This window comes from Heteronotia binoei, chromosome 2, assembly GCF_032191835.1.
Source record: "Heteronotia binoei isolate CCM8104 ecotype False Entrance Well chromosome 2, APGP_CSIRO_Hbin_v1, whole genome shotgun sequence".
NCBI classification, from domain to species: domain Eukaryota; kingdom Metazoa; phylum Chordata; class Lepidosauria; order Squamata; family Gekkonidae; genus Heteronotia; species Heteronotia binoei.
In genome coordinates this window covers 91359269-91387024 of record NC_083224.1, presented here as the reverse complement: position 1 = coordinate 91387024, position 27756 = coordinate 91359269, and the positions used below count along the sequence as shown (strand labels likewise).

The 27756-nt window shown below is 42.1% G+C and overlaps 1 protein-coding gene across 5 annotated transcripts in view; it reads right to left on the bottom strand.

Annotated features, from left to right (window-relative positions):
* The window catches only part of AMPD2 (adenosine monophosphate deaminase 2), a 58583-nt gene that overhangs the window by 4854 nt on the left and 25973 nt on the right, over positions 1-27756 (bottom strand). For 4 of the 5 annotated variants that reach the window (XM_060231600.1, XM_060231599.1, XM_060231604.1 and 1 more), the window contains exons 2-16: positions 25261-25391; positions 21972-22102; positions 20699-20767; positions 19445-19556; positions 14623-14809; positions 13723-13864; positions 11811-11900; positions 10997-11126; positions 10278-10472; positions 9659-9790; positions 8562-8725; positions 5300-5426; positions 4778-4941; positions 4355-4475; positions 3825-3998 (exon numbers count right to left, since the gene is read on the bottom strand). In XM_060231600.1, the coding sequence (XP_060087583.1) occupies positions 3825-3998; positions 4355-4475; positions 4778-4941; positions 5300-5426; positions 8562-8725; positions 9659-9790; positions 10278-10472; positions 10997-11126; positions 11811-11900; positions 13723-13864; positions 14623-14809; positions 19445-19556; positions 20699-20767; positions 21972-22102; positions 25261-25391 (2069 nt within the window). The remainder of the gene's footprint in view (positions 1-3824; positions 3999-4354; positions 4476-4777; positions 4942-5299; positions 5427-8561; positions 8726-9658; positions 9791-10277; positions 10473-10996; positions 11127-11810; positions 11901-13722; positions 13865-14622; positions 14810-19444; positions 19557-20698; positions 20768-21971; positions 22103-25260; positions 25392-27756) is intronic. The other variant, XM_060231601.1, reaches the window with a different exon arrangement.

Here is a 27756-nt window from a genome sequence, read left to right as displayed (position 1 = left end):
GACACCCATCTGCACCACTGTGATTTCTCTTTGCTAGATAAACTGAGATAACAGTTAAGTGGCTAACATAGCTGCAAGACATGAACAATCAAAAAACAAAGGGGGGGTTAGCAAGAAATGGGGGGAGGCACCACTTCCACCTCCTCCCAGGTCCACCATTTGCCTTCCTTTTCTCCCTGGTGGGGGTTAGGATGACAAATAGAGAAGACAGAAGAAAGCAATACCACCTCGTCCCAGCCTCTGCTGCTTGCCCAACTTCTCTCCTATGCAGGGTGTGGGGAAGGAAGAAGAAAGCTACAGCACCATCTGCTCCTCTTCCTCCCAGCCACTGCATGGTCCTCCCAGTTTGTTCTCTGTCTTTCTCATGTTGTGGTGGCTGCCTCTGCCACCTGCCTTCTTCCCTTCCCACTTGTGAGCTCTCTCTCCTCCTACCCACCTGGGCTTCTTCTCTGCACTGCCTCACCACCTTGACTGCTGCTCATCCGCACTATAGGGATGCACATTTGGATTATCTCTGGGTCAAATATCTAGAGCAATATTTGGGATCCTTGGAGAACCAGTAATTTTCAGAAACATTTGGGAATATCCTGAGTCAGCATTTTAAGGCTCCCAGGCCCATTTTTCTTCATTTCAACAGGTTTTCTAGGCAGGGAGGGCAAGAGAAGCAGCTCTCCCAGGCAATGGGGTCAGATATTATGGAGAGCAGCTGCCCAACCATGACATTCTCTCACAGACCTTCATGGCTTTCTGAGCACGGGCAAAGAGAATAAAAAGCTTGAGTCCATTTCAGGGCCAGTTTTCCTGGAGATCTGGCAGTGCTTGTTGCTGTTCAGTCCCTTGAATTTCTGTTCCCTGCTGCTACCTACCTGGGAAGACCTTCTTGATCTATGCCTGGACAGATTCAGGATACAGAGGGCTTTGTTTTCAAATATTATTTGAAATATTATTCCAGGTTTTTCTGTGTAGTTCCTTTTTGCCTGGGTGACTGCAGCTGTGGGAAAGGGAACCTTAGATTTTTTAAGAATAAATGCTTTCTTTGGTTTTGTACCATTTTTTAAAGACTGTGCTGTTTTGTTGGGCTTTCTTCTCTTGGTTTGTTTTAGAACTTTTAACTGCTTTGCATTTTCTTTGTTTTGAAAAGGTTTTTAATTTTTAAAAGTGTTTGGCTTTGGAATTTTCCAAGTTGTTACTGTTTTAAAGAGTTTATCTTTTTTTGCATTCTTCTAGTTTTACAGTTGTTCTTCTATCATTTTATATACTGTTTTAGGATCTTTCCATGCTGTGTTTTTTAGGCAAGTGGTTTTGTAGACCTTTGGGCATTCCTGTTGGTTTTTAAAAACTTAATTACTGTAGCAGATTCTGAAGAAAAATTCCGGATAGGCTTTAACAAGTTAGTGATTGGCAAGGTTTTAAGTATTTAAAAAAATGCAAAATCTCAACTTAGGGTTCAGTGTTCCCAAATAAATAGGCTTTGGTTAGGGTTCCAAAAAAATAAGGCAGATGATTTTTTTAAAACAATTAATTGGTGCATAGGGTTTACTTTTTAAAAAAATATTAGGCTGGCCTATGCTTCAAAACAACTGAAGTAACATGGTTTAAAAATAGGGTTTAGGCTGATGTTTTAGTTTTCAAAAAAGTCAGGTTTTCAGAAAGACTAGTGATTTTTTGGCAGGGAGGGGGATTAGGCTTCATTTGTAGGAAAATAAACAGAGGTTTTTAAAGAGAATACCATACTTCCATGAGGTTATAGTTACAAAAAATCGGTCAGATTTTCAAGTGAGAAAGTCAGAAGCATGTTTTTTTAAAAAAATTCAATTGAAGTGAACCTAAGTATAATTTTACAACAAGAATGGTTGGGAGGGAGAGGAGGAAGGCAACCACAGGTTAGAGCTCAGGAGATAGGTGGAGAGAAGAAGTCAAGGACGACTGATTAGTGAGTCAGGTTCAAGAGCAGATTAGTTAGTGCTGAGCCTGCGGGGTAGCCTAGTATAACAATTGGCTTACTTGGGTGAAGTAGTCCAGGAGACCAGAATAAATTATAGGAGGAGGGTGTGGTGCTGTCCTAAGGAAAAGGCTACAGTAGAACAGTTATAGGGCAGAGAGGAGTGATGATTTCCCCCTCACTTGTGTGGAGACCTGCTCCACAGCAGTCTTCCACCATCAGTCTTCCTCTGACTGGGGTGGTGCAATGCATAAGTTTCACAAGGCCCTCTTCACTGAAGCTACAGTCAGAGCACCAACTATAAAGGTTCCTGGAGGTGTTGCCATTGTGCAAAAGTCTGCTGTTTTCTCTCCTCTAGCTGTTTTTGCTCAGTACCAGGAGCAGCTGCAGAAGCCTGAATTGTCTTTTGGGCTGAATATGGGAAGGGGGGAGGAAGGGTCTTCCAGCTCTTGAGTTCATCCTGGGAACCCAGAGGATGCTTGAGGAGAGATTAGGTGCCCTTTTTCAGTTCCTCCACAGCCCTACAGGACTTCCAAGAAGAAAGAAGAAAAGAGGAAGGAGGTGCCACAAAAGGAAGCGATGGAGGTGCAGCCATCTCAAGTTCTCCCTCACTGTAAATTCAGCTGCTGCAAGTAACTCTAGAGCTGGGCTGGCCAAACTTGCTTAATGTTACAGCCATATAGAATAAATGTCAGATGTTTGGGAGCTGCAAGACAAGGGAGGGAGGGACGAGGAACGAACAAACGAACTTTAACTGCATTCTCCAAGCTGCTGGCTGGCTTGGCTAAGTGATTTAAAGAGACAAATGCCTTCTTCAAAGCAGTGGGGGCTTCAAGAGCCACACAATATGTGTGAAAGAGCCACATGTGGCTCCCGAGCCAGGGTTTAGCCACCCCTACCCTAGAGGGCTGAAGTTAGTTCAAACTGACCAAATGGCCACTAGATGGCATGATTTATGCTATCAGCATTCACTCTGAATAGGCGTTGAAAGGTCTCCCACATTACAAACAGGAGAGTTGAGGTCCAAGCTCAAATGCGTGACATAAAACTCCCGTGTACTTAAATGGAAAAATACATTTATATGTCTATAACAGAAAGAAGATACTCTGAACTTTTCCATCAGACAGTGGTCTCAGTCCTCTACAACATGAAGAAACTGACTGATATGGGGGGAAATGTATAAAGCAACCCAAAAGAGACCCACAATATGGGGGGAAATGTATAAAGCAACCCAAAAGAGGCTCCTATGTTAACCTGGCTTCATGGGGAGCTGCCAGCTGGGGAAAAAAAATCAATTCTCAGTCCAGTATCTAGATGCAGGTAGGTACCAGCTGGCAATTTGATGTGTTCCACTCCTCACTGAATGGTGACTTATTTTACTTCCTTTCCCAGACAGCAACCCCCAAATACCATGGATGCTCTGAAAAATGGTAAGGTGTTCACATGATCAGCCAATTTGCACTGCAATGACAGATCAAGAGGATCTGAGCTCTCTTGCATAAAGTATATTATGCAGATTCTAAATGAAGCTAGCCAGTCCGTAGAGGGCTGTGGTAAACTAAGAACATGCATTCTTCTTCTTAATTGTCTTCCTTAAACGCTACATTCCTAAGCCATTTGGTTCTAGAAACACATTTTGCTTTTAATGGCTAGAATTGTTTTGCAGTTCCAGAGGCTGGCAGGGGAATGATGAGCCACTCCTCTCTCCCTTGCCATTGCTCCTTGGCCTTTAGAGTGCATGTCTAAAAGACAAACTTCCAGATTCTTCCATTTCTGGCTATATACACAATTCATGCTTTCTCTCTCTGTCAGATTCTCATATGCCTCTGCAGGAACTTGCAAGTTACAGCCCTGCTTGGCCACAGCAACCATCAACACTCACCTTGGTGAAGTGGAACTGCAGGGGGTCATCTGTGGACAGGGAGACCATAAGGCCCCGGGAGAGGTACTCTGGCAGTGGATTGCGGTGGTAGCTCAAGAACAGGCTGTTATTACTAAGAGGAGACATGGCAATGCCAATCTGGGCCAGGTAGTAGAGGTACTGTAGCACAGGTGCCTATGGACAAAGCTGGGGTTAGGAACTCCTGCAAAGACTTGGCTCAAAGGAACAGCAACAGAAACACTGATCTTCTCTCCTTTAACATGTCCAGAAGGAAAAGAAATCTCTTGGTGAAATAGCATTACCTCTAACACAAGGTCAAATTATTCAGGTCAAGAATTATAACACACTTTCTGCTGTACGCATTTGTCTATATTCCTATCAGATACCTAGCATCAGAGCCACTCCAGTGCCTTCTTTAATGAAAGATCCAACCCAGCCCTCATCCCGCAAAATCCAGCAGATTTCCATGCACGTGGATTTGTGTGCACAGCTTTTGTATGCACCTGTGCTACTATTCTCTTCTCTCTCACCTTGCGAAGCAGGAGGCCATGTGATATGTTCTCTGACAGCATGAAACCCGACACCAGATGATGGATGGGTCCTGCCTCCCCACAGTGGGGGCGCAGCACAAATGTATGGAAGCCTCTCTTCCTAGAGAAAGGACAGCAAAGGACACAGCTCTGTGTCACCATAAAGGAGTATAAAATTAGGTCCATGGATAAAAAGAGACCAGAGCCTCAATAGCAAGCATGAAATTAATGCAGAAACCAGGAGCAGCCAGACATGGAGGAGACCTGTCTGATATGCCACTGTGCAATGCTATCACCAGGCTTCTAAACAGTCTTTGCTCAAGAAGACACCACTCAGAGTACAGACTACAGTGCCACTCAGACCCACAGCACAGAAAAACAAGACACTAAGGAAGGAAGCTATGGGGAGAGCTCATCATCTACCTGCGCAAATGGTTGAGTACCACCATGTTGGCATATGTGTAATAAAGATAATAGGAATAGGGTGGGTTGTCCTCTTCTGTCCAGTTCCCAGGCAAGGGGCTGTCCAAGTTAAAGATGTGGTGCTCTGGCTTCGATTCATCATCCACACTGTCAAAGCCATCCACCTGCCCAGACAGATGCCAGGGTAAGAAAGGGAAGAGGATGAGAAGGCAACATCTGTTTTCAAAGACCTTGTGACTTCTCTAATCCCATGTGGGAAACATTTTATGTGATTTCAGGTTCTACTCAAAGACTCTAGTCAGGAAGAGCAGGAAAGGCAATTACTTAAAATCAAAGGGACGAAGCCAAGACAAAGACCTGTTGTGTGAAGATTCAGTGCATCATCTGACCAAAGTTAACACCAAGATCAAGATGCTCCCAAACCCTGGATAAGTGCCATCTTGCCCAGTAATACAGACCTTGGAAGCCATCTCTTTGGCATCACCAGAAAAGCCAACATGTCTTGCAAGACTTACTACTTACATGCTCCAAGAAGAGATGCAACTCTGGATGGCTGGCAGGATTGATGGTAGCTTCAAAGAGGGGCAAGAAAATGTTCTCTAGCATCTCTTGGAAGTTTGCCAACTGTTTCTTGGTCTTGTACACATCACTGTTGGATACAGATATACATCAGGACACAGCCAATCTGCTTTCCTTACACCCTGGACAGGGTCATTACTGTGCTCCATGTAAAAAAAATCACCTGATTCCCAAGTTTCTTCGGCAACTGCATCCTTGTTTCTTTGCATTACTCCATGGGCAATCATGTACAGTGAAGCATTTCCTGTAACAGGTTCTCCAAGTGAAATAACATAGTGACCCTTGAGATCAAGCTAGGTCAGATCTCACCTATGTCAAAATTATGCAAGCCACATACCAGATGCAGATTGGCCATTTAAATTACCAAGAAGTTTCCCAGTGGGCCACTGCCCTGGATGGCCTGCTGGTGGCAATGTTTTAGCAGCCTCTTGGCTCAGACCCCTCAGCGGCAAATGGCAGGTGGAGTTAGATTGCCTTCTTTTGCACTGCTTCCAGCTGGGAGGAGGATGCCCATTGTCAGCCCCACTGAGCCTAGTGCATTGTGCTGGCTTACAGTACAACAGGGGCTACTCGGCTTATTTTCATTTCCCAGTCTACTACAGTTAAATATATATTTTCCGTGCCCTTTTGAAATGGAAAAAAGAGAAAGATAGAACATCTTCTTAGGTACCCATTATTGACTTCTTTTATTGCGGACATTTAGAGACTTCCTTGTCACCTGGTGATTTTATTTTTCTTCGGTATATCCCCAGCATGTTTGCTTACTGATTTTAAAATGAAGAAACATTGCACAGGACAATTGTTGCTATCTATATCAGTCACTACATGAATACTTGTCACCTTCCATTCACAGCCTTCTCTTTAGAAATCACAGCTTATTTTACTCTCTCTGGATTAGAAAGATGCCTGTCTGGGTCCTCTAAATATCTCCACATATTTGGCTCTACAAATGTATCCACAGGCCTCCTTGCCTTCTTACCAAAACCTGAAAAATTTAAGAAAGCTGTTTGTGTGTGTTTTGCTTATGAAGATTTCATGTATATTTTCCCCAGCAAGTGAAATAGGTATTGAGTATGGAACACATAAGCAGTGCTTACAAGCTATGTTGGGAATACAGCCGAGCAACTAAGCTTTGAGCATACACCTCTGCTAGGCTAGAGTCAAAGGTCAGGAAACAAAGTGGCTACACAATAAATAGATCAAAGCAAAACCACTGTGCAAACACAAAATGAATCAACAATAGAATAAAGTGTCCAAATAATTTATAAAGATACCCCAAATGCACAGGAAGCATATTTCATGAGAGGATGGATTCCACAATGATTTTCAAGAAGATTCCATGGAGAATGCAAAAGGTCCATTCAAAAGGCTTCCCCTGGGAATTCAATCACAGTCAATTTCACACTACGACAGATTCAGTTTCTAAAAGTCTGATGAGCTTGTGCCTTTTGGAAACTGAGCATGTCTTATAGATCCAAGTGGGCAGCCGTGTTGGTCTGAAGCAATTGAACAAAGCAGGAGTCAATCTGTACCTTTAAGACCAACCAATTTTTAATTAGAACGTAAGCCCTGCTCTGCTCAGCTATGTATGGCTTTGCTCACTGTGCTGGATTCCTCGTCTGATGAAGTGTGCTTAAGAGCACATGAAAGCTTACGTTCTAAATAAAAATTGGTTGGTCTTAAAGGTGCCACTTGACTCCTGCTTTGAATATGTCTTAGTTTGACGTCATTGTTGATGGATGAAGCTTCTTTGCAAAACGTGGTATATCAAGTCGACAAACACATAAAGGAAAGAACTTGTACCTTTGGAGCCTTCATTTTGGGAGACTGGATCAATCACATCTTGTGAAATTGACTGTGATTGAATTTCCAGGGGAAGCCTTTTGAATGGACCTTTTGCATTCTCCATGGAATCTTCTTGAAAATCATTGTGGAATCCATCCCCTCATGAAATATACTTCCTGTGTATTTGGGGTATCTTTATAAATTATTTAGACACTTTATTTTATTATTTATTCATTTTGTGTTTGCACAGTGAAAGGCTAGAGTCAAAAGTATACATTAACTCCAAGAAATATAAACTCAGTGAAAGAAAGGTCCACAAGCTCACTACTAGAACATGCGCTACAGTCTAAGGTTTAATCCCAAGTGATTTCAATTAAAGGATCTTGAGCAGCAGGGTCTGGGAAAGTCCTCTCTGGTAGTGCCATAGGTAAAAGTTAACCATTCTGTATGTTTCTCATCTGCTTGAACTTCTCCTTGACTATCCAAACACACACAAAAAAGGAAAGGTACATACACGTAAGAGTAAGAAGAACGCACACATTGGACTCTGTTCTATTGTTTCAGAGAAGCACAGCTACCCACCTGGATCCAGTTTTTACTTTTCACGTGTATTAACTAGTTTTTACTTTTCAGATGTCTAAGCAGCCATTATTTGTCAATCATTTTCCTATGCTACATGAAAAGTAATAATGGTTTTATTGTAATCATATAGAGGGAAACAATGCTGCAGCTTAGTTATTATCATGAGCTAGGTGGAGCATGCATATCACACCCATTCTGAGGGCACTACATTGATTGCCCATCAGTTACTGGGTTCAGTTACTATCTGCAAGACTACTCCACTTGTGTCCAACCATGACAACTTCATTCATCTGAGAGCAGGGCCTTCAGCAAGTGCCACCGTGCAGATGGGCAGCTGCCTGTACATGTGCATTCTCTGTAGTGACCCCCCACACACACCATGAGTGGCCTATCTAAGGAGGTCAGAAAGGCTCCCATGCTCCTGGCATTTCACAAACTACGTAAAGCAGAATAGTTCAAGAAGGCAGTTTTGTAAATGAAACAGAGCTACATTCTAGCAGTTTGGCTCAGGAAAATGCACCATGTTCCTACTGATGCAACACCATGTACTGTATCATTTAACACACCATGTTTAACATTTATACTTTGTTGAGAAAAGAGCTCCATTTCAAATCGCAGCCATCCCTAGTCCTATTACATTACTTACTGGATGTATCATCGGATTGATTGCATTGATTTACATTGCATAATCCACCCTGAATCTCAGTGAGCAAACTGGACTATAAATAAATAATATTTTCAGAAAAACTATGGCTGCAGTTCAGAGCAAAAAACTCCTAGGGCCCGGCCTCTTAAATACCTCTCTCCTACTCCCAGAATATTGAGAAGTGGCACTCACAACAGACGAGGCACCTGCACCAGCCAGCGCACATTGTTGGAATGTACTTTGTGGCGCACAGCCCACTTGGCCAACTTGTCCCACTCATCTCGTGAACGACCATAGATAGAAAGGCGCAGTTCTGCATTCTGATACTTGCTCTCCTCCAGGTCAGACATCACTTCCTGCCAGAAGAGAAATGTTTTGTTAGATTTAGCTATAAAAGGAAAAAAACACAAGCAGACAAAAACCTGAAACCATTTACCCAGCATCTTTTGCTTTGGCTTTCCACCTGCTCTTTGATGGCCTTACATCCCAAAGATGTTGTTTATCAGTTACTCCTAAGCCTAGTGGAAGAAAGATGGAAGGTAGAAAATCCTACAGCTTGGGAATGAAACTCAGAGGCAAATTTGAACATACTGCATATCCTATTTGCTGCATAAGTGTTTAAACTAGATTTTGGAAGCCCAGGAATGTGAGGATTTTTTTTTTAAAGGAAAGACACACATCTGAGTTTCAAATGTTTGTGATAATGGAGCTCTGAGCATAAGACGTGGGAGTAAAGAAAGGCAGTTTTTGTAACCATCTTGCCAGCTACGGAACATCCAGATGAGCTTTGGTCTCCTTCCTGTTGGCAGATATAAAAGTGTGGGTCTGGCCAGAGGCATGAGCTCTTGGCCTGAGGCTCACACCCTGGGGCTTACAACAGCCAACTCCATGAATAAGGATCTGTCCAGGATGTGCTTCTTATCCAGACTGTTTACATGACATTGTTTAATTTACTTTGTTCTGAAAATTTCAGTAAGCCACTTTGGGTCCTTTGGGGAGAAAAGTGACACAGAAATGTCTTCATGAACCAATGAAGTGTCCAGTAAAAGCTATGAGCCAGGTTTCTAGTAGTAAAGAAATAAGAAAGTGTTCTGTATGGCTCCTACCCTCCAGCTTCTTGCCTTGACTACCTAACTTGATTTGCATACCTCAGCCTCTTCTCATGCCTCCCCCCCCCCCCCCACCGCATCCTTTGCAAAAACAGAATGAAGAACAGTGCAAGGTATCTTTGAGTCTGCATAACTTATTCAAAACTGTGGCTATACACAGAGTTTCCAAGCTCCCCTCACCTTGATGATATGGGCAAAGTACTTTCCTGACACTCGATTGTCTGTCTTGATGAATATCTCACGGAGAACAGACTCTCCAATGGGGTTGTATTTCGCGTTGAACTTGTCAAAGCGATGGAAGGTGTTACGATCCTGTTAAAGGAGAAAGCAGCAAACAAGTTCATCATAGTTAAATAGCTATATTTACAAAGGCCTCTGATTCCAGCTCTCTTTTCCTTCACCATTTGTAACCCTGTTATAATCCCTATAATCAAAGCTGATCTCACCCAAACTCCTTTGTTCTAACATATGGCAACCCTTCTCATGCAAACCTTCTCTGTGTGAAGGTCACCACCAGATGCTTCATCCTTTGTATCAACAAGGGGAAATGGAAACTGAATTTTTGCACTGGATAACCTGTACAAGTAGTAAATATTAGTAACGTAATCATAGCTGAACAAAGAGAACCAAGAACTATCATTACACACATGAGATAGGTCTACCAGTTGATGACTGTTGTCCGACATGATGTTCTGCCAAATGAGGTTGCCATTAAGTCCACACTGATTCCAAAGTACTGAGAAAGCATTTTGTAACCAACCAAAACCAGTAGCATCTGATAGCCTTGCCAAAAACATACCGCATGGACATCAAGAGTGTCTACACTGAGGTCGTACGCTGTGAGATTCATGGTCTCAAAGACCTCCTTAAGAGTTTGCTCCTTGCCCTTCTCCACATGAACGATTTCTTCCAAGTGTTTCTTCATAGCTCGCTTAATGAAGCGCAGCAGATGCTTCTGGTTCATGCAGGACGATGCATGGATGTGTGTGTCCACCTGCACAAGAAATCAAGTTACACAGCTGCTAAGAGGGTACAGCCTGGGAGTCCCCAGTTAAAATATTCCTGCAGCCATGAATTTACCAGAAGGGCTTGGAGACAACCTCCCTCCTAATCTACAATGAGATAATGCTAACTTACTGTAAAAGGCTGTGGTAAAGATTACTGAGATACAGGAGTACTGAAAAGTCAAAAAGGCCTTATACAAGCTATTATTCAACATCTACAAGATTCTTGCTACTGTGACTGACTGGGAGACTGTTGAATGGGAAAGAAGTCTCAACAGTTAGCCTACCTTGGCAATTAAGGTGCAAAAAAATCAAACTATAAAAAACCTTCAAAGATACATTGCCATAGAAAATGAAAGACTGGGTCTCCACTTGATCTGCTTGCCTTGGTATTTTAAAGCTAGGCATTGTCAGAATCACACTGGTTGAGTGCATATAATAACTGCTAGAATTTTCTGATTTCTGATCATATTTAGCATAACAGACACATTCCTCCAACACACTGTACTGATACCTTTCGAATATTGTAGAAGTCACGATGCGGCACCTTCTTCTGGGCTGCCAACTCTTTCATCTCATTGAGCAGGACATGCATCTGGAATTTTGAACTCAGGTACTGCAGCCGCCGGTAGCAGAAGGATTTTCTGTCCAGATGTGAAAAGGGAACAGGTTAAGTTTCACTCTGCTCAAAGTCTCTGATGGCAAAAAACCCAGTCTCTGAGTCTCTGATGGAAAAGCAGAAAACCTAAGTTCCATATCCACCCCCTGCAGTTAACTAGGTTCAGTGTAACCAAGTAATAACTGGTCTTTCCTAAGGGACTTTAGATGTATGAGATGGATGAAAACAGCTAAGTGTTGATTCCCAAAGGAAGAAGAGAGGAATTAGCAGATCAATAGTATCAGACATTACAATATTGCCTAGCCAGATCTGACTAATCAAGTTCAACATTCTGTTATTAAAAATGGCCAGCCATATGCTGCAGAGAAATGCAAAAGTAAAGCATGAACCAGCCCCATTAATTCGAAGCATCTGAGAGTTAGCAATGTATACTGTGTCTCAGTTTCAACACAACAATGTATACTGTGTCTCAGTTTCAACACAACAGTTTATACTTTCAACTGTCACGGACAGCAGACATCAGCAGATCTCTCCCTCTAAGTGTTACTATGGAAATGAGTTCTACATGACAGGTATCAGAAGCATCCTCCAACCTGCCAGAATATGAGCATGACCAGATTTATAAGAAATGCCATTGGAAGTAGGGGGTCATGTAAGCCTGACTCTTGCATAAATGGATAAAGGAAGTAGGGAAAGCTTCATCTCTTACATGGGACCATTGATGATCAGAGCCATTAGGACATTCATATCAGCAACAAACTCTGGAAGGTCAGGATAAGGTAAGTCCAGTTCTGTAGTTCTTTAAATAAAGAAAAAAACAGAACAAATGAGACTGAAAGAATGAACACAGAGGACACCAAACGGAGCATAAAACAAGCAGCATCCAGACATGGATTTAAGGGTTGCTACCTGTTGGACAGAGATGCAGAGCCAAGACCAGCCTTGCCAACAATACCAGAGAACGTTCTCTAAATAACTGGCTAAATTGGGGGGGGGGGGGGGCTATTAGAGACCCATTTTAGTTCAACAGAATACTGACAAACACAATGCTCTGAATAAAATTTTTTGAGAACCATCATGGTATAGTGGCAAGAATGTCAGACTAGGGAGACCCAGGTTCAAACCCCCATTCTTCCATGGAAACTCACTGGGTGACCTTGGCCCACTCACTAACGTACCTCACAGGGCAGCTGTTATGATGGTAAAATGGAAGAAGGAAGAATGATTGCGTAAACCACTTTGGGGATGCATTGAAGATAATATGACAATTTGAAATCATTAAGATGCTGATGATGCCCAGCTCAACTTTTCCATGAAAAGACAGTTAGTACTATGTGCCAGTACTGCTAGTATCATATTCCAGCTGGACCCAGCAAGACAGAAGCCATTTTGGTTGAAGCTACACTTGATATGTGGAGTTACTTGTTCCAAACTGGAGCTCAAACACCCCATAGTCTGGATACTCCTCTGATTTTTATTTTGCTATCTTACTTTCAAGTGGCAGCAATGTTCAATAGGGCACTCTATTACGTTAACTTTCAAGTTCAGACATAGCTACTCTCGTGCTTTGATGCAATCCATTTGGACTACATATATTCTACATAGGGCTGCTCCTGAGACAACTCAGAAGCTGCAACTGGTGCAAAACTTTGGCTAGGTGGCCCACTGACAGCATTTGGCTTCGATTCTTGCTTATCTGCACTGGCCATCTGCTGGCTTCCAAGTCCAACTCAGGGAGTTGGCCATCACCTTTTAAAACACTGAATTCTGCATATCTGAAGAAGTATCTTTTCCACATTCAATATTCCTTGACTGCTGAAGTCAGAGGAGGCCCTTCTTCAGGTTGCTCCCTTTTCAAAAGTCTGGCTAGAGAACTCCAGAGGATGACTTTTGGGAAGGTAATCCAGCCAGCACAGTGCATACAGAGAGTTAAATGAGGATTTGGGAGGTCCAGGCTCAACACCCCAATCGGCCATGAAGCTTTCTGGGTGAACATGGGCCAGTCACTTCATAGGATTGCCATAGAAAACCCACTTCATAGGATTGTTGTGGGAGAGAAAAACAGGGAAAGGAAAACCACGTACACCTTCCTAAGCTCCTTGGAGGGGAAGAACAGAACTATTTACTTACTTCATTTATACCTTGCCTTTCTTCCCAATAGGGATCCAATGTGCCTGTATGATTCTTCTCTACTCCGCTTTAGCCTTGTAATAACTTTATTGCCAGTTACCACATGCACATAGTGTCTTGTGTGAGATAAGAATGGCCAATTCTTTGACCAAGTACCTGGCTACTCAAAGAGTTCCATACAAAATTATCTAGCAAACCTTCCCAAAGCAGATACTAAATCTGAATGACAGACAAGTTTGCACTTCCATCAGGCACACGTGATCCTTACAAATACCATCTAGCATTGCCAAGTTAGAGGGAAGACTGATTTTTATACAATAAGATGCAGCTGAGAAAGTCTGCCAAGTAAAGTTGTAGGAACACAACTGTACTGGATAATATCTGTCCTCCTCCAATTGTCTCCAGGGACTGTCCTTTCCTAAAAGCACTGCTAGAGTACCAAGGCATTTGTATCCATCAAGACTCTCCTGAACCCTGCCAATTCCCCTTACTTATCAGTGATGTCCTGCTTGGTGTACACATGGACTACTCCATTAACCATCTTCAGGCCAAAGCCAAGGTCTCCAGGCATCAATTCAGGATCACACTTCTCATAAGGATGTTGATCTGCAAATGGTGGGTGCACAGGAGCATCTGCAACAGAAAGAAGCATACAGGAAGCACACCTTGGTTTAATCACTGCATTTTTTACCTTCCTCTGATGTCATTGCCACATTCCTTCCCCTGTTCCTTTTCTAATCAGAGTTAGTGGGAACATAACAGGAGCACTGTGTCTCACACAGTGCCTATTCAGTTCCTCAGAAGGCCCAATGACAGGGCACAGAGGCTTCCCCTGATGTTGCCTTCTGAGTCTGGGATGCCAAGGTTGACTGCCTCTGAATATGGAAGTTTTCTTTAGCCACTAGGGCTTTGGGCAGTTTTTAAAAATTGAAATTGTTTGCTGAGGCAATTGGAATATTGCTCCAAGTAGCCACTGACAGACCTATCCTTCTATGATCCATGAATCTATCTAATCCACTTTCAAAGCTGTCTATTTCGGTCATTATCTCTCAATGAATTTATTTCACACCTCTTGAAGATGTAAGACCAAGTAGATTATCAGAGTTTGCACAACCACATCCCCTTAAACTTCGGTAACTACTCAGCCTTCCTAATCCCAGCTAGAGACAATGCATGGCTTACTCACACGCTGTGACACCACCTTCCTTGTCATTTAATCTTCCTGCCAGACTTGCTAACATATCCCTAGTGCGTTGGCTGCCTCCCAAGCAATCAGGAAATAATCTCAACTTTCTTATTCCTCTACCACTTTAGTTCTCAGCCATAAGGAGATTTCGCCATTTATTGACTCAAGTTGCTCTCTCACATAAAGGCCCACATTCAATCCCCACCTGCAGCTACTGGGGTCTCAGGGATCTCCTCATACATCCTTGGGGCCAAAGGCTTTTCTGAAAGATTCTGTAGGAAGCGGGCAGTAGACTTGCAGAAGCTTTGAAGAGAAAACCCCATGTACTTCTCCCGAATGAATAACGCCTTCACTACACTCTTAGCTGCATCCAGCAGGTCTGTGAAAGGCACCTGAAGGGCAGAGAAAAACAACAACTCCTATCACAGTGTCACTATGGACATGCCCCCTAGATCATGGAACAGAAGTGAACTACTATGGATAAAAAGTCAAAAACATATTAATACACAAAGAATAATGTTTATAACAGAACAAATATAATATACAGAGTTCAAGTAAACTCAAAACAGTGTCTGAAGAAATGATGAAGCCCTTTTATGTTGGAGAACTTTTGGCCAGTCTTCAATCTTCCATTCCTGGGCAAGGTTCTAGAGAGGGTTGCTTGTCTCAGCTCCAGGGGTTCTTGAAAGAGACTGATTTCCTGGACCCATTTCAATCTGGCTTCAGGCAAGGATCTGGAACAGACTGCTTTGGTTGCCTTGGTTGATGACCTTTATCAAGGACTAGACAGACTTCCGGGGAATATGGCGCCCTGAAAAAGATCATTTCTAAAAGCTATTTCACTGTAGGGTGAACAATTCCAGGGAAGGAGGGGATTTATTTCTCTATCCTTACCTCTCCCTCATCGGGGAGACTCAACTGACAGGTGAACTGGGGAGGGGGAGAGGGGCTTGATTTACCAGGTTTCCACAGGGTTTCTGACAATATCAAGGACAGCAACAAGGAGGGGGTTTTTGCCAATAAAGTCAGCCGATCCCAGCCAATCCCTATTCTGTTCCTCCTGTTCTTTTTATCAATTTGAAAACAGCAATCTTTGCAATCTTTTGGATTCCCAAAACTACAACTGGAAAGACTGGCAGACTACCAGCAGCATTTGAAGTCAGCATTAAAAAATAATGGTAAAGAACTTTCAACAACTTATGGTCTCTGTCGAGCAAGGCTTTTGATCAACTTTGATCCTTAACTACATAGATTTATGTGGCCAGTTTAAGGAATGCATCTGGCTGAACTGCACTAGGCTACTTTTCAAGGAAATTTCAGCTTCAATAATTAGAGTGAAAATACTAATTGAAGCTCTCCTTTCTCCTACTTTTTCTGTGGAATATATAATCAGGATTTTTTTCCTTTTCATTGTTCATTCTCCTGTTTTTTGATGAGGATGTTTGTCTGAAGGGCTTAGTGTTCTGGCTGTGATGTGACACAGCGGAGGAAAAAAAATCCTCACAGACTGACAGTTTTGCCAAACAGTCTGCTCAATGAAGAGATTTATTTTTCTGTTATATGTTTTTGTACTTGGACACCTTCCTTGAAATCCTCCAGAATAAAAAGCAACAAGAAGACATTTAATTAATTCATAATATTTTCTTTTTGTTTTTTTCCTGAAGACCTCAGATGAATCAGCATACCAAGAAACAAAAGCAAAAACGCTAGTTTACCTTCTTTGTTCCTTCTCTTTTTCTCCCTCTCTTTCATTTATCACCTTCCACCACCACCCTGCACTACTAAATTCTAATTTTATGGGGGGGGGGATCTTGTTCTTTTGATGATATAGTGATGTTTGTGACTAGAAGATAAGGTACTTCTTTCATTTATACTATATTCATTCAGAATTGTCCTCACTTGCTACATTTAGATTTTTATAAAAACTCTAGATAATACCACTCTGTAATTTAGCAGACATACATGCTAGCTGAGTTTTTTTAACAGTATAAACTTTGGTTGTTTTGCACTTGGTACCTGCATAGAAAACACTATATGGAAATAATATATGGAGAGTGTGTACAGTATTTTTAAAAGGAGAAGAGTGAAAAGAAAAATGGGGACAGGAACATGTCAAAGAGAAAAAGAAAAAAAGGAGTATAAATTAAACAGATAAAGACCAGAGAACTGAAGTAGTGGTGAAAAAATTATCACAAACACTGGTGCACCGAATGCAACAATTTGAAGAAAGAGCTTAGGGGACCATTCAAGATTCAGAGAAAAGAACCCTAAAGAATATTCAGAGAACCATTTAAAAATCTGAGAAAAGAACCTAGAAGAAAATTTAAAAAGCATGCCAATTAGAAGTATTAGAAGAATTAAGAGATCCAGATGGAAGATACTAACGTTAAAAATGAGACTCCTAGAAGGCAAAATATGCACGATAGCAACAATATATTCATCAAATGATGTTTAAGTTAAATTTTAAGGTTTTTTTTCCAAACTATAGTAGATTTTTAAGATGAGGAATTAATTATTCTTGGAAATATGTACTAGACTTCCCAAAAGGCAAATCAAGAAATATGAAAGGTGGAAAACTACATAAAAATGTATTTCAATATGGGGAAATTTTGGAATTAGAACATTCCTGGAGGACCACACATCCAAAGGGCACAGATTTTGCCTTCTTTTTGGACAGACATCACACATACTCTTGTGACCCTTGTGAGATGCCCTGAGTCTGCCTTTGGTGGGGAGGGCGGGATATAAATTAAAATAAATAAACAAATACTCAAGAATAGACATGTGCCAGATATCAAAAAGTTTGACAATGAATTCAGAAAAAGTAGAGATTCAACTGAAGATACTGGCAGACTACAATTCCATAGAAGCAGTCTTCAATGGAACAAAGAATCAAGAAGATGGAGACTGAATTATGCTCTTTTACTACAAGAAGATGTAAAATAAATGTTTGAGTGTACTGTATGTTTTTAATCTAAGTTGAGGCTACATTAGGGCCTTTAATTGCCTTTTTAAACAAATACACATATTGTAAATAAATACTAGTATTTTTGTATAACTGTTCTATATCTATATCTTATATCTTTTAAAAATATTGTAAAGAAATGCTGGTATTTTTGTATAACTGTTCTATACCTGTATCTCATATTCACTTATTTGCCTTTAAGACATCACATGGCACAACAAAATTACTTACCTAGGAATATGAAATTTTATTTTCCTTTTTGTTTTTTATTCTGAACAAGCTTCACTCACCACAGTGCATTACTTAGCACCTGGAATGCCTGGGCTCTGTACATAGGCTAGAGAGCTGTGTACACTCTCTTTCTTGTTTTCTATCCTCATATATAGTTGTCCAAGGAAAGATAACTGGTAACAACATCCTGAAGATCTACCTACATTGAGGGTGAAAATATCTGACTATGTTAGCACGTGCTGAAGTTTTCATATAGATTGTATTTAGTGATGTGTACTTATTTTCTCTGATGTTTTAAATTATCCGTTGTAACCCTCATAGTCTATAAAAGTCAACAATGACATGTCATGTATTAGCTTCCTCTCTGCTATGTCACCAGCAAGTTCTTCTGTGAGTCATAGTTATCACTCAAATGACAAGTCCACTGAGGTTGGACACAGCACATGGAGCAGTGACTAAAATGAGAAAAGTTTTGGGGAGCAGCTGTGACTGCACACATTCTATTTTCAATACATCTAATCCGCTTACATAACCAAACTGGGGTGGTGCCATGGCTCAGTGTTAAGAGCTTTTATTTTGCATACAAAAGGTAACAGGTTCAATCTCTACCATCATCAGTTAAAAGAATCAGATAACGTGAAGGATCTTTGTCTGAGACCCTGGAAAGCCATTGCTGCTAAGAGTATGCAGTGTTGACTTTGAAAACGCAGTAGTCTAACTCTGTTGCCCTAAGCATACAATCCCTCCACATTTTCATTCAACAGAGAGAAAGAAAAAGCAGGCATGAGTACATGAGCACACTTGGACTTACCCCTTGCCTCCAAATGATCACTGGCTTATCAGCACTGTGTCTAGCTTTGGAGGAAAGTGTGTACACATACACTCCCTTCGCATGATCAAGAATGCTTGGAAAGCAATGTCCATGATCATGGAGAGGGAGCATTTGTTTGCACTCTTTCACCTATTCTCTCCTTCTGCTGCAGACCACACATCATACCCAGTTCTGTTCCTGGGGTCTCTTAAACCCCATGACAGGGGTGGGGAGCATGGGGGGTACACAGAAGAGAAGAAATGGAAGGAGAAGAAGTTCCATTCTGCGACTTGTATTTATTGGATACAACAAAATAATTTTCAACAGAAGCAGTTTGTGCGTTCAGCTCTGAGTGACCAAATGTTGAGTAATCGTGTAGGATAAACTCACATATGTCCATGTGTGAAGTGATTTCAAATGAGATTTAATCTTTCTGGAACACAGTCAAAAGTCAAAACCATAAATCAAACACCTACATTCCACAGAAACATGCCTCAGGTCAGTACGCTTGTTTCCAGTGTGGCGCTCATGAGAGAAAATAATAGTTCTGAACTACAATAAATACAGATAACAGCCAAACACACTTAGTTGTATCAAGAGATGTTGTCAGCCTTACTGTTGGTCCTATTCCTAACACAGGCAACCCATCCAAGGAGGAACAAACACAGCAGTAGAACCTGGAAGCAGTTTTTTGGGTTCACCTTAAAAAATCACATAAATAAAAGGCCAAAGATATGGAAGTGCAAAGGAGACCATGGCTTGCTCCATTTTGGGATGATGGGAGAGGAAGAACAGGTATTGGGCTTTTAGCCACCAAACCTTGTAATCCAGTGGAAAGGAGGGGGGAAAGGATATAGTGTCATCATTTGCTGCCTAGACACCATATCATACAGCCAGAAATTAGCATGCTCTGAAGTCTGAAGGGAAGGTATGGAACAGCAGGAGTAAACCCTAGTTTCTATTCTGTCCTGCCTTGAATAAATCCTAGTTTCCATTCTGTCCTGCCTCAGGCAACCTTACCCCACATGTCTCTTCACCAGAGATGGTGACCCTCTGAAACTCCCTCTCTAGAAGCACATCTCGATCTTTAGGAAGGTGGTCCACCAGGTCCTCACCCTGTTCCTTAAACAACCTGTGACAGAAGAAAAAAGGGAAGAGGTGAAGAAACAACAGTAAGTGATGGATTGGACTCTGCCTGTATCCTGCCCTGCTATTGGAGCCTCTTTTTCAAACAGGCACGTGAAGACATCAAAGCAAGACGTACCGCACACAAACACGTGCAACACAGGGACTTCCAGGCCCTTTGATGGCAACAACCCTGAGCTATGGAGGGAGAGCTATCAAAAGGTAACTGGTACTTGCTAGTCCGTGAGCACCATCACAAGGAGTGTACCTAGCAGAGAGATTTCCCTGGTGGAGTCAGGAACACTCTTAGGAGGGGACATATTGCCCCATTTCTACACTGGGGAAAAATGGACAGAATCAGAACAAGCTGGTCTTTAAGTGATCTCTAACAAGTGATCCCTGATAAGGATCCTGATTGGTTGAGCAGTTGAAATCTAAATGGCTAGTTAGCTGATGCACAATGTAGGGAGAAATATAAACATAGAGACAAGAGGATGGCTCCAACCACTTTGCCTACCACCAAAAGGGGGGAGGGAGAGACAGGAGGGAAATGGAGCTCACAGCAAAAGTTCAAGGGAAGGTGACCAGCAGTGCAAATTGTGGAATTCTCCACTCATCAGTATTGGGTCACTGTAAGTCCAGGGGAGCGTGCAAGAATTAACAAGTGATCATGGTTCTAAGAATACAGGCAGAAAAGTTCCCAATCTCAACTCTGACATCTTATCAGAACGGTTTTCAAAACGGATGCTACCCACCCCACACACATACACACAAAAGCCAGTGGTTTACTTTGATCTTTCCCTTACAGAGGACTTCTCCATTCTAATGAGTCAATCTTTCCTCCTGAGTGCACACTCACCCTGGAAGTTTATTTCCCCTTCCACCCTGATGCCCAATTCTCAGCCAGTTTCCTGGAAGTTTTGGGGAGTTATTACTTTCTTTATATTAGGATTTTTCTGAACTAATTATATAAACACTATTTACACAATTGCCAGTAGGGACGTGCCATATGGAGGTGGACACAACTTAGCAAGAGTGTCACTCACTTTATGTCTGCCATGATGGGGCAGGATTGAGGATTCAGCCTGCATGGTGCTCCCATGCCCACCCCTGAGTCAAGGGCATAGAGAGTTAATGCTGGGCACTCACTGTAAGTCAGCAGCACTGTCAATTTTCAGGAAGTCCTGTTTGGCTCTGAGTAAAATGTCGGGTTCTAGTCTGAGGACAAATGGGTAGTGGAGGCCAACGCCGAGATAAGGACAAACAGAGAAATGCAGAGAGACAGATGAGGAAGTAGTGGAAGAAAAGAAGGAGAAAAGAAAACACTAGCATTAATGCAGAAACCAACACCAGAAATGGCAGACACTATACAGCAAAATTCACCTGCAATGGGTTCCAAAGAAAATGAATGAAAGCGGCCTGGCTTTTACATTACAGACCAACAATGGCTTGGCCGCCAGGAACATTGCTGTCATGTACATACTGATTCCCTCTTCCGTTTCTGAGCCTGTAGTAACCATGGTTTGTCACAATGCAGCAAACTCTGGTTACTGATTTTGCATGGATTCCTGATTTTAGTTTAGAGGAACATATGTGTTGTAGTACCCACAGCCTTCCTGAACTAGATGCAATGGCAAACTAGATGACCATGAACCAAGAAACAAAGAAAGGAATCAGCATGCACAAACAAAGCATGGATAACTTGCTGAACATTCCCAAAAGCCAAACCATTCCAATTTTCATCTTAAAAGGAATGTGGAAAGTAGGTTGCCAATAGGACTGGGGAAAAATATCCCATTTCTTTAACAGAGGAGTAATGTATAAAAATGAGTAACTGATGTTTTTCATGGTATGGCTGCAAATAACATCATCTGGTAAACAGCATCTCATTAAACTTCTATTAGAGGTACAGGACATTCTTTTCTCCAGGCAGTTCCCAACTCTACTGATAAACCAGGGCCAGATGGAATAGGATAAAATGTCTTCTTTGCCTGCTGGTAAGGTAGTTCTCCACTTGCTGCAAAGCAAACCCTCCTGTGAAAAGCCCAGGAAACCCAAGACAGACTGTGTGTAGGACAAACACAGTGTAAAACTGCCAGCCACACATACATACATACAACCATGCTTGTGGTGCACAGACATCCCAGCCACTAGCACATGTGCAGCTCCTAGCTTAACCTGCCAGTTGGATCTTGGACCAGTTGCTACAATTACTGCAAAAAACCTTGGAGCTTCAGTACTTCTTTCTTCAACCCTTTCCTGAGTTGCAGTTCTGTGTGGTGACTAAAGAGGACCTCCGTTAGGTTCCTTGCAATTTCTTCCAGGATCTTATTATCTGATCATCTTTATCCTCCAACGTCCTAGAAATGCTCCCTCCTATTCACAAGAGTGCCAAAGGAGCCAGAGAAGGGCAGCAACTTACTTCACATCCTGACTGATTTGCCGTTCCAGTCGTTGACGTCTCTCCTCTAGCTGCTCAATGGGGCTGTCTTCGGGGAACTCATAGGGGGCACTGCGCATCTCACTGTCAGCCAACGAGCGGCAAAACAGCTCCTGTGGGTACAACAGCATGGGCAGGGGTAGCAATACGGAAAACCTCCCAAACAGCAAAGCAGCACAATCAGAGGTACAAGATGTTGCTCAAGCTACTCCTGAAGTAATCTATTGCCACTTGGAACCTTGTCTTAAGCATCAATGAGAGCATTTAGTGGGCTAGTTAGAAAGGTCACAACAGCAGTTGTTCAGGACAACTGTCGGGTGAATCTCCCTGCTGTTGAAGGAATGTCACCGCTTCTGGTTTCTCACTGCCCAGGTCATTGGACAATACATTCATGATGTATAGACTCAGGGCTCTCCCCACATGTTTCTGACATACTAATGTGTCGACATCAAAAAACCACAGCTCCTAAACCATTAAACAGGCCTCAACTCCCTCCTATTGAGGTCAGACCTCCCATCAGCCCAGGATTCACAAGGATTCATCAGAAAGGTACTGGGAGGTTTATTTCCAAAATGACAGTTTAGCAGATGGAAACTACAGCAGGCAGTTTCTAATCCTTTCCCAATCACCACCATCCTTCTTCTTTCTATAGCCTGAGCATACTCCTTTCTGCTTAGGACCAATTCTTTTCTGATTTTAGAACTTTAAATGCATATACAAGTTTGGCTCAATGGCTACATTTTGAGACTGCTATAACCAATGGGCTTTTTGGACATTTTCCTTGAATAAACTGAATATAAATTTATGGAAGGGGGCAGCCCACAGCATTCTTCTGCCAACAGATATGATTTAATGGATGCAGAGGTCTGAAGCATGAAATCCATTTAAGTTACCCTAATGTATAAAGTGGGTCTCAGCTGATGAGTCTTTGAACACAGAAGTGTGATATTTCTATCAGCCTTCAAACACCAAATGAGCCCACCCATAACCAGGTAAAGGCAATATTTTCATTTTGAATTTGCTAGAAAGGATCTTTGATGCTTTGAAACTGCATGTTTATATTAAGATCAAAGATACAGTCCTATGGGGTTTGGTATGGTTGAGTTTGAATGGGAAAAAGTTGACATGCCTACTGGCTTGCTCTCATACTGTCATTAATCACATGTACCCCTGTAAAAGCTTCTTATCTGCTTTTAAAATGTTCATTAATTCAGAAGGAAGAGAGGTGAAAGACACTATTTATGACATGTAAATTCATTGGAACCACAATATAAACATCTTTTTAAAAGCTGACATCCAATTTCACAATTAAGGAAGGGGGAAATGGTTGATCCAGCCTTATACAAGAAATGTTACAAAGTCATGTTCACACTATGAGTGAAGAGCCTGCTCTAGCCATTGTTAAGAATGGGTGTAAGAAAGACCTTTTTATCAGCTTCAAAGCTATTCAGACAATACAGATGTAGAGTAGTTTGCAGCCCCACATAAAATCTTAGTGCTAACCAAAGCCTGAAAAGCACTGAATGCTCTACATGCATCATTTCTGCAATTAATCAGCACTGAGGCACAAATAGCAAGCAGTGTGCCACAAAAAAGATAAGGGCTAGGAAATGCTGAGTCAGGCTGGCTCTGAAAGGATTTTCTCCCAATGAATAAGACAATCAATTCAATTACTTAACCCACCAGTCGATCAAAGGAAATGCATTTTCAGTTAATTCACTTGGGACCCAATTCTTGAGAAGGTGCCTGTAGTGTGTTGCAATCACTGCTGTAAAGTAATTAAAGGCTGAAAGCCAAATCTTCACACCAGATAGGGCTGCCAATCCCCAGATGGGAGCAGGGGATTCCCCTGGTTTGGAGACCCTCTCCTGGCTTCAGGGTTACCAAAAAGCAAGGGTGGGAGGAGAGGGAAATGTCCCCTGGTCACTCCATTATACCCTATGGAGACTGATTTCCATACAGTACAATAGAGAATCTGGGGCTTCCGGGGGGGGGGGCTGTTTTCTTGAGGTAGAGACACCAAATTTTCAGCATAGCATCCGGTGCCTCTCCCCAAGTTTCAAAAAGATTGGACTAGGGGGTCCATTCTATGAGCCCGAAAAGAAAGTGCCCCTATCCTTCATTATTTCCAAATGGAGGGAAGACATTTAAAAGGCATGTGGTCCCTTTAAATGTGATTTCCAGAACTCAACTCCCTTTGGAGTTCAATTGTGTTTGTCACAACCTTGCTCCTGGCTCCACACCCAAAGTCTCCTGGGTCTATCCCCTGATACTTCTTGAGTTGGACCTGGCAACCCGACAACAGCAATTGCAATGGAATCATTTCTTTTATATATGTCAAAATGACTGCACCATTGGGATTAATGGTGTAGCTGATCGTGACCATTTGGTAATAACCAACAAATTGCTGGGTAGAAAACGTGGACCCTTTTGGGTCTAACCAAATGTTAAATACATCAAGCTGATGAAAATAAGGCCAAGCCAAAGCCCTCCTTGTAATCATTCTCCCTGAAAGAGTGTTCATTTGTACTTGAGATGACTGCCTGAAATGGACTGGACAAGGGGCTTTCCTTGTCTTTTCAGACCTCTAACAATGACAGGAAGGTTCACTAATCACACAGTCTGGTGATCCCACACTTCCAAAATTATTCAAATAGTCCTGAGTAGAACCTTACACTTACTAGCTAGACTCAGCTGGGCTTCCAGGCCAGGTTTGGATTAATATAAATTTCTGGCAAATGGTCCAGGGCCTCATTGTGGAAATGGCCACTATAAACTAAGCCAAGCTGCAATTCTTGCTCACTGCAGAACTATGTTAGAAAATTTGCCACAGAACATGACAGCAAGCAATACATGATCAGATATGAGGCTACTGCAAGGAATTCTTACCTTAGTCTGGCTTTACAACCATTGCAGAAATTGTCAGCCTATGGGATTACTGTGGTAGCAGAGCCAATGCAACACTTTAGACTCTTTGCTTTGGGGGGAATTAACATGCTGACAACCCAATCTTCAACAGAACCCCAAACTACATGCATGTCTAAATTACTCCAAACACCATCTCTGATGGTGGCAGTGATCAGATTTTCTTCTGGATAATTCCAATGGATCACATGTATTTCTCCCAACTTCCCTAAGAACAGGTTTCAACCTAACCACATTGTTATTGTGAAACATCAAAGAAAGCAACTGAGAAAAAAGAGGGCCCTCACAGGCCTTACTGGAAGGTTATTTTGAAATGAAAGCAACGGCACAGAAGATGAAAGGCTACCTCAGCAATCTCCTTGTACTTGCCATCCATGGAGGTACGCAGGTCAACAGGAAAATGCTTCAGGCAGTGGGGGGGCCCTGGGAGGGAACGGGCAGGCTGCAGTTGGCGGGACCGTGGCCCTCCGTGGATCTCTGTGGAAACATACAAGTCAGCAGTCATGATGCAAGAGAAAGTCATCAACTGTGAGCTTAGCAAGAATACTGCAAGGGAAGAAGAGACAGTGGATAAGAGAATCAGCCTACATAGTCATTCCCCAGCATAAAAAAATGAGATCTGCTCAAAGCACAGCTTTATATGCCAAGGGTCATCTGCAAACCTCTTTGTCAATTAGCACAAACCTGTAATTTCATTCAAGTGTTGCAAGACACTTACATACTTGATGGAAATAGGCAATGGGTGGAAATAACAATTACTTATTGAATCTCACTTGCTTTTTTAAAGCAGTATTGCTTCATGGAAGTTGCTTTGAATGAAGAAATGGGAATATAAGTATCACAAATAAAGCTCATGCCACAATATGTAAGCCAGTCAATAAAGTCTCTACACTTGTCTTTTTATTTCAAATAGACACATAGGAATCCCAAGCATTCAAACTGAAGGTGTCAGAGAAATCAGTGCCGTGCATGAAAACAGGCAATAGACCCCCACCCCCCAAGCTCAGAACCCTTGAAAGTAGAATCTGATTGTCTGCTTTCCTTCCCAGAAGGCTTTCCAAGCAACATTCCTATCTTCAAGTACTGCAAAACATGAAGTCATTATGATTCAGACTGGTTCAGAGCACTAATGTAGCAAAGATGCTACACACAAAAAAATAATAATAAACTAGAAACCAGGCGTCTCAAACTGCTACAGCAGTGATATAGCTTTATATAAAATATTTAATAATCTGCAGTTTTTGACAACAAATAGGCAACTCTCTGGGTTTTATTCCAGTGGCTGGGCCATGTGTTCATGAATTGGGCAAATTTACCAGTTACAATCAAAGTCTACACTGAAAATAAGAGGTTGAGGTTCAACTTAAAGGTCAGCTGCACCCCCCTTTCAAAACACCAGCTGCCAGTCTTTGCTGTAGTTTCCCATTTCTGTCCCCTTACAAATGTTTCAGAACAACCTTAAGATCCTCTTCCTTTTGCTACTACAGCAGGTTCAGGAGCAGAGGTAAAACCAGTGAGTCACATAGCTTTTGTTCTTTGTCTGAGTTGTAAGCCACCTTTTTGCTAATACAAGAACTTCAAGACAGCTCTTCCACATCAAAACATTGAGCCCATCAATAAACATGCCTTTCAATTCTTTAATATCTGTACTGTGCGTGTTCCAACTCCTCACAACAGCCCTGTGAGAAGTCACTATTACTCCCTTTTCATGGATGAGGGGCTAAAGGAAAGGACACCCAGTGAATTTTCCTCATCTTCAACTTCACCCTCCCAGACTGAAACCTACAAATGCTATCTTTCAGACCATGCTATGCAATACTTTTTTCTGAAGAAAAAGCCCAGCAGGAGCTCATTTGCATATTAGGTCACATCAACTGGCCTGGAAGGATGTGGCTGCCACATGGCGGGTCAGGCCAGTCCAGACGGAGCTCTGCTCTTGTAGGCTCCCGCAGAAAAAGCCCTGATGCTATGCCTCAGAATAATAAAAAAAAGTTTAATTAAAAATAAAGGAGATACTACAAGGGCCAGGCCATTCTAGGTGAACAATTCTGGCTGGTCATCCCATGTATTTATTTGGAAAAGTTCTTTGTCACCTCTCTAGAGATCCTGCTTGACGTGGCTTACAAAGTAAAACATATAAGCAAAATGCCATGATCACTGTTAATTTAAAAAAGCCTAGCACTAAAAACCCAACCAGAGCATTAATACAATGAATAGCTTAAAACAAGTTTCAGATTAAAAACAGATTAAAAATTCAGATTAAAAACAGACTATAAAAAAGATGAGAAAGAAGGGAAGAGAGAAGAGGAGATTGGATTTATACCCAGCCCTTCACTCGGAGTCTCAGAGCTTACAGTCTCCTTCCTCTCCCCACAACAGGCACCCCATGAGGTAGGAGGGGCTGAGAGAGCTCTGAGAGAACATCTCTTCTGAGAATGGTGACTGACTCAAGGTCACTCAGCAGGTGCATGTGGAGGAGTGGAGAAACAAACCCAGTTCTCCCAGAATAGAGTTTGCACACTTAACCACTACACCAAACAGCCCTGGTGCCTAGGTGTGTGGGGGAAGTGCCATCACCAAAAAAGCCCAATCCCTGGTTGCTCTCCACATCACCTCTGCAGGCACAGTCATCAAGGGCAGGGAGAGCGGAAGCCCTTAGCTGGTGGGTTAGAGAATGGGAGGTAGTAGTTCTTTAAGAAACCTGGTCCCAACAATTAGGGCCTTAAAATTAAAAAAAAAAAAACAGACTTGGAATTGTGTCTGGAAATAGAATGCCAGCCAGTGCAGATCTTTCAGCACAGGAGCAATAGGATCCACATATCCTGTCCCTAATGGTAGCCTG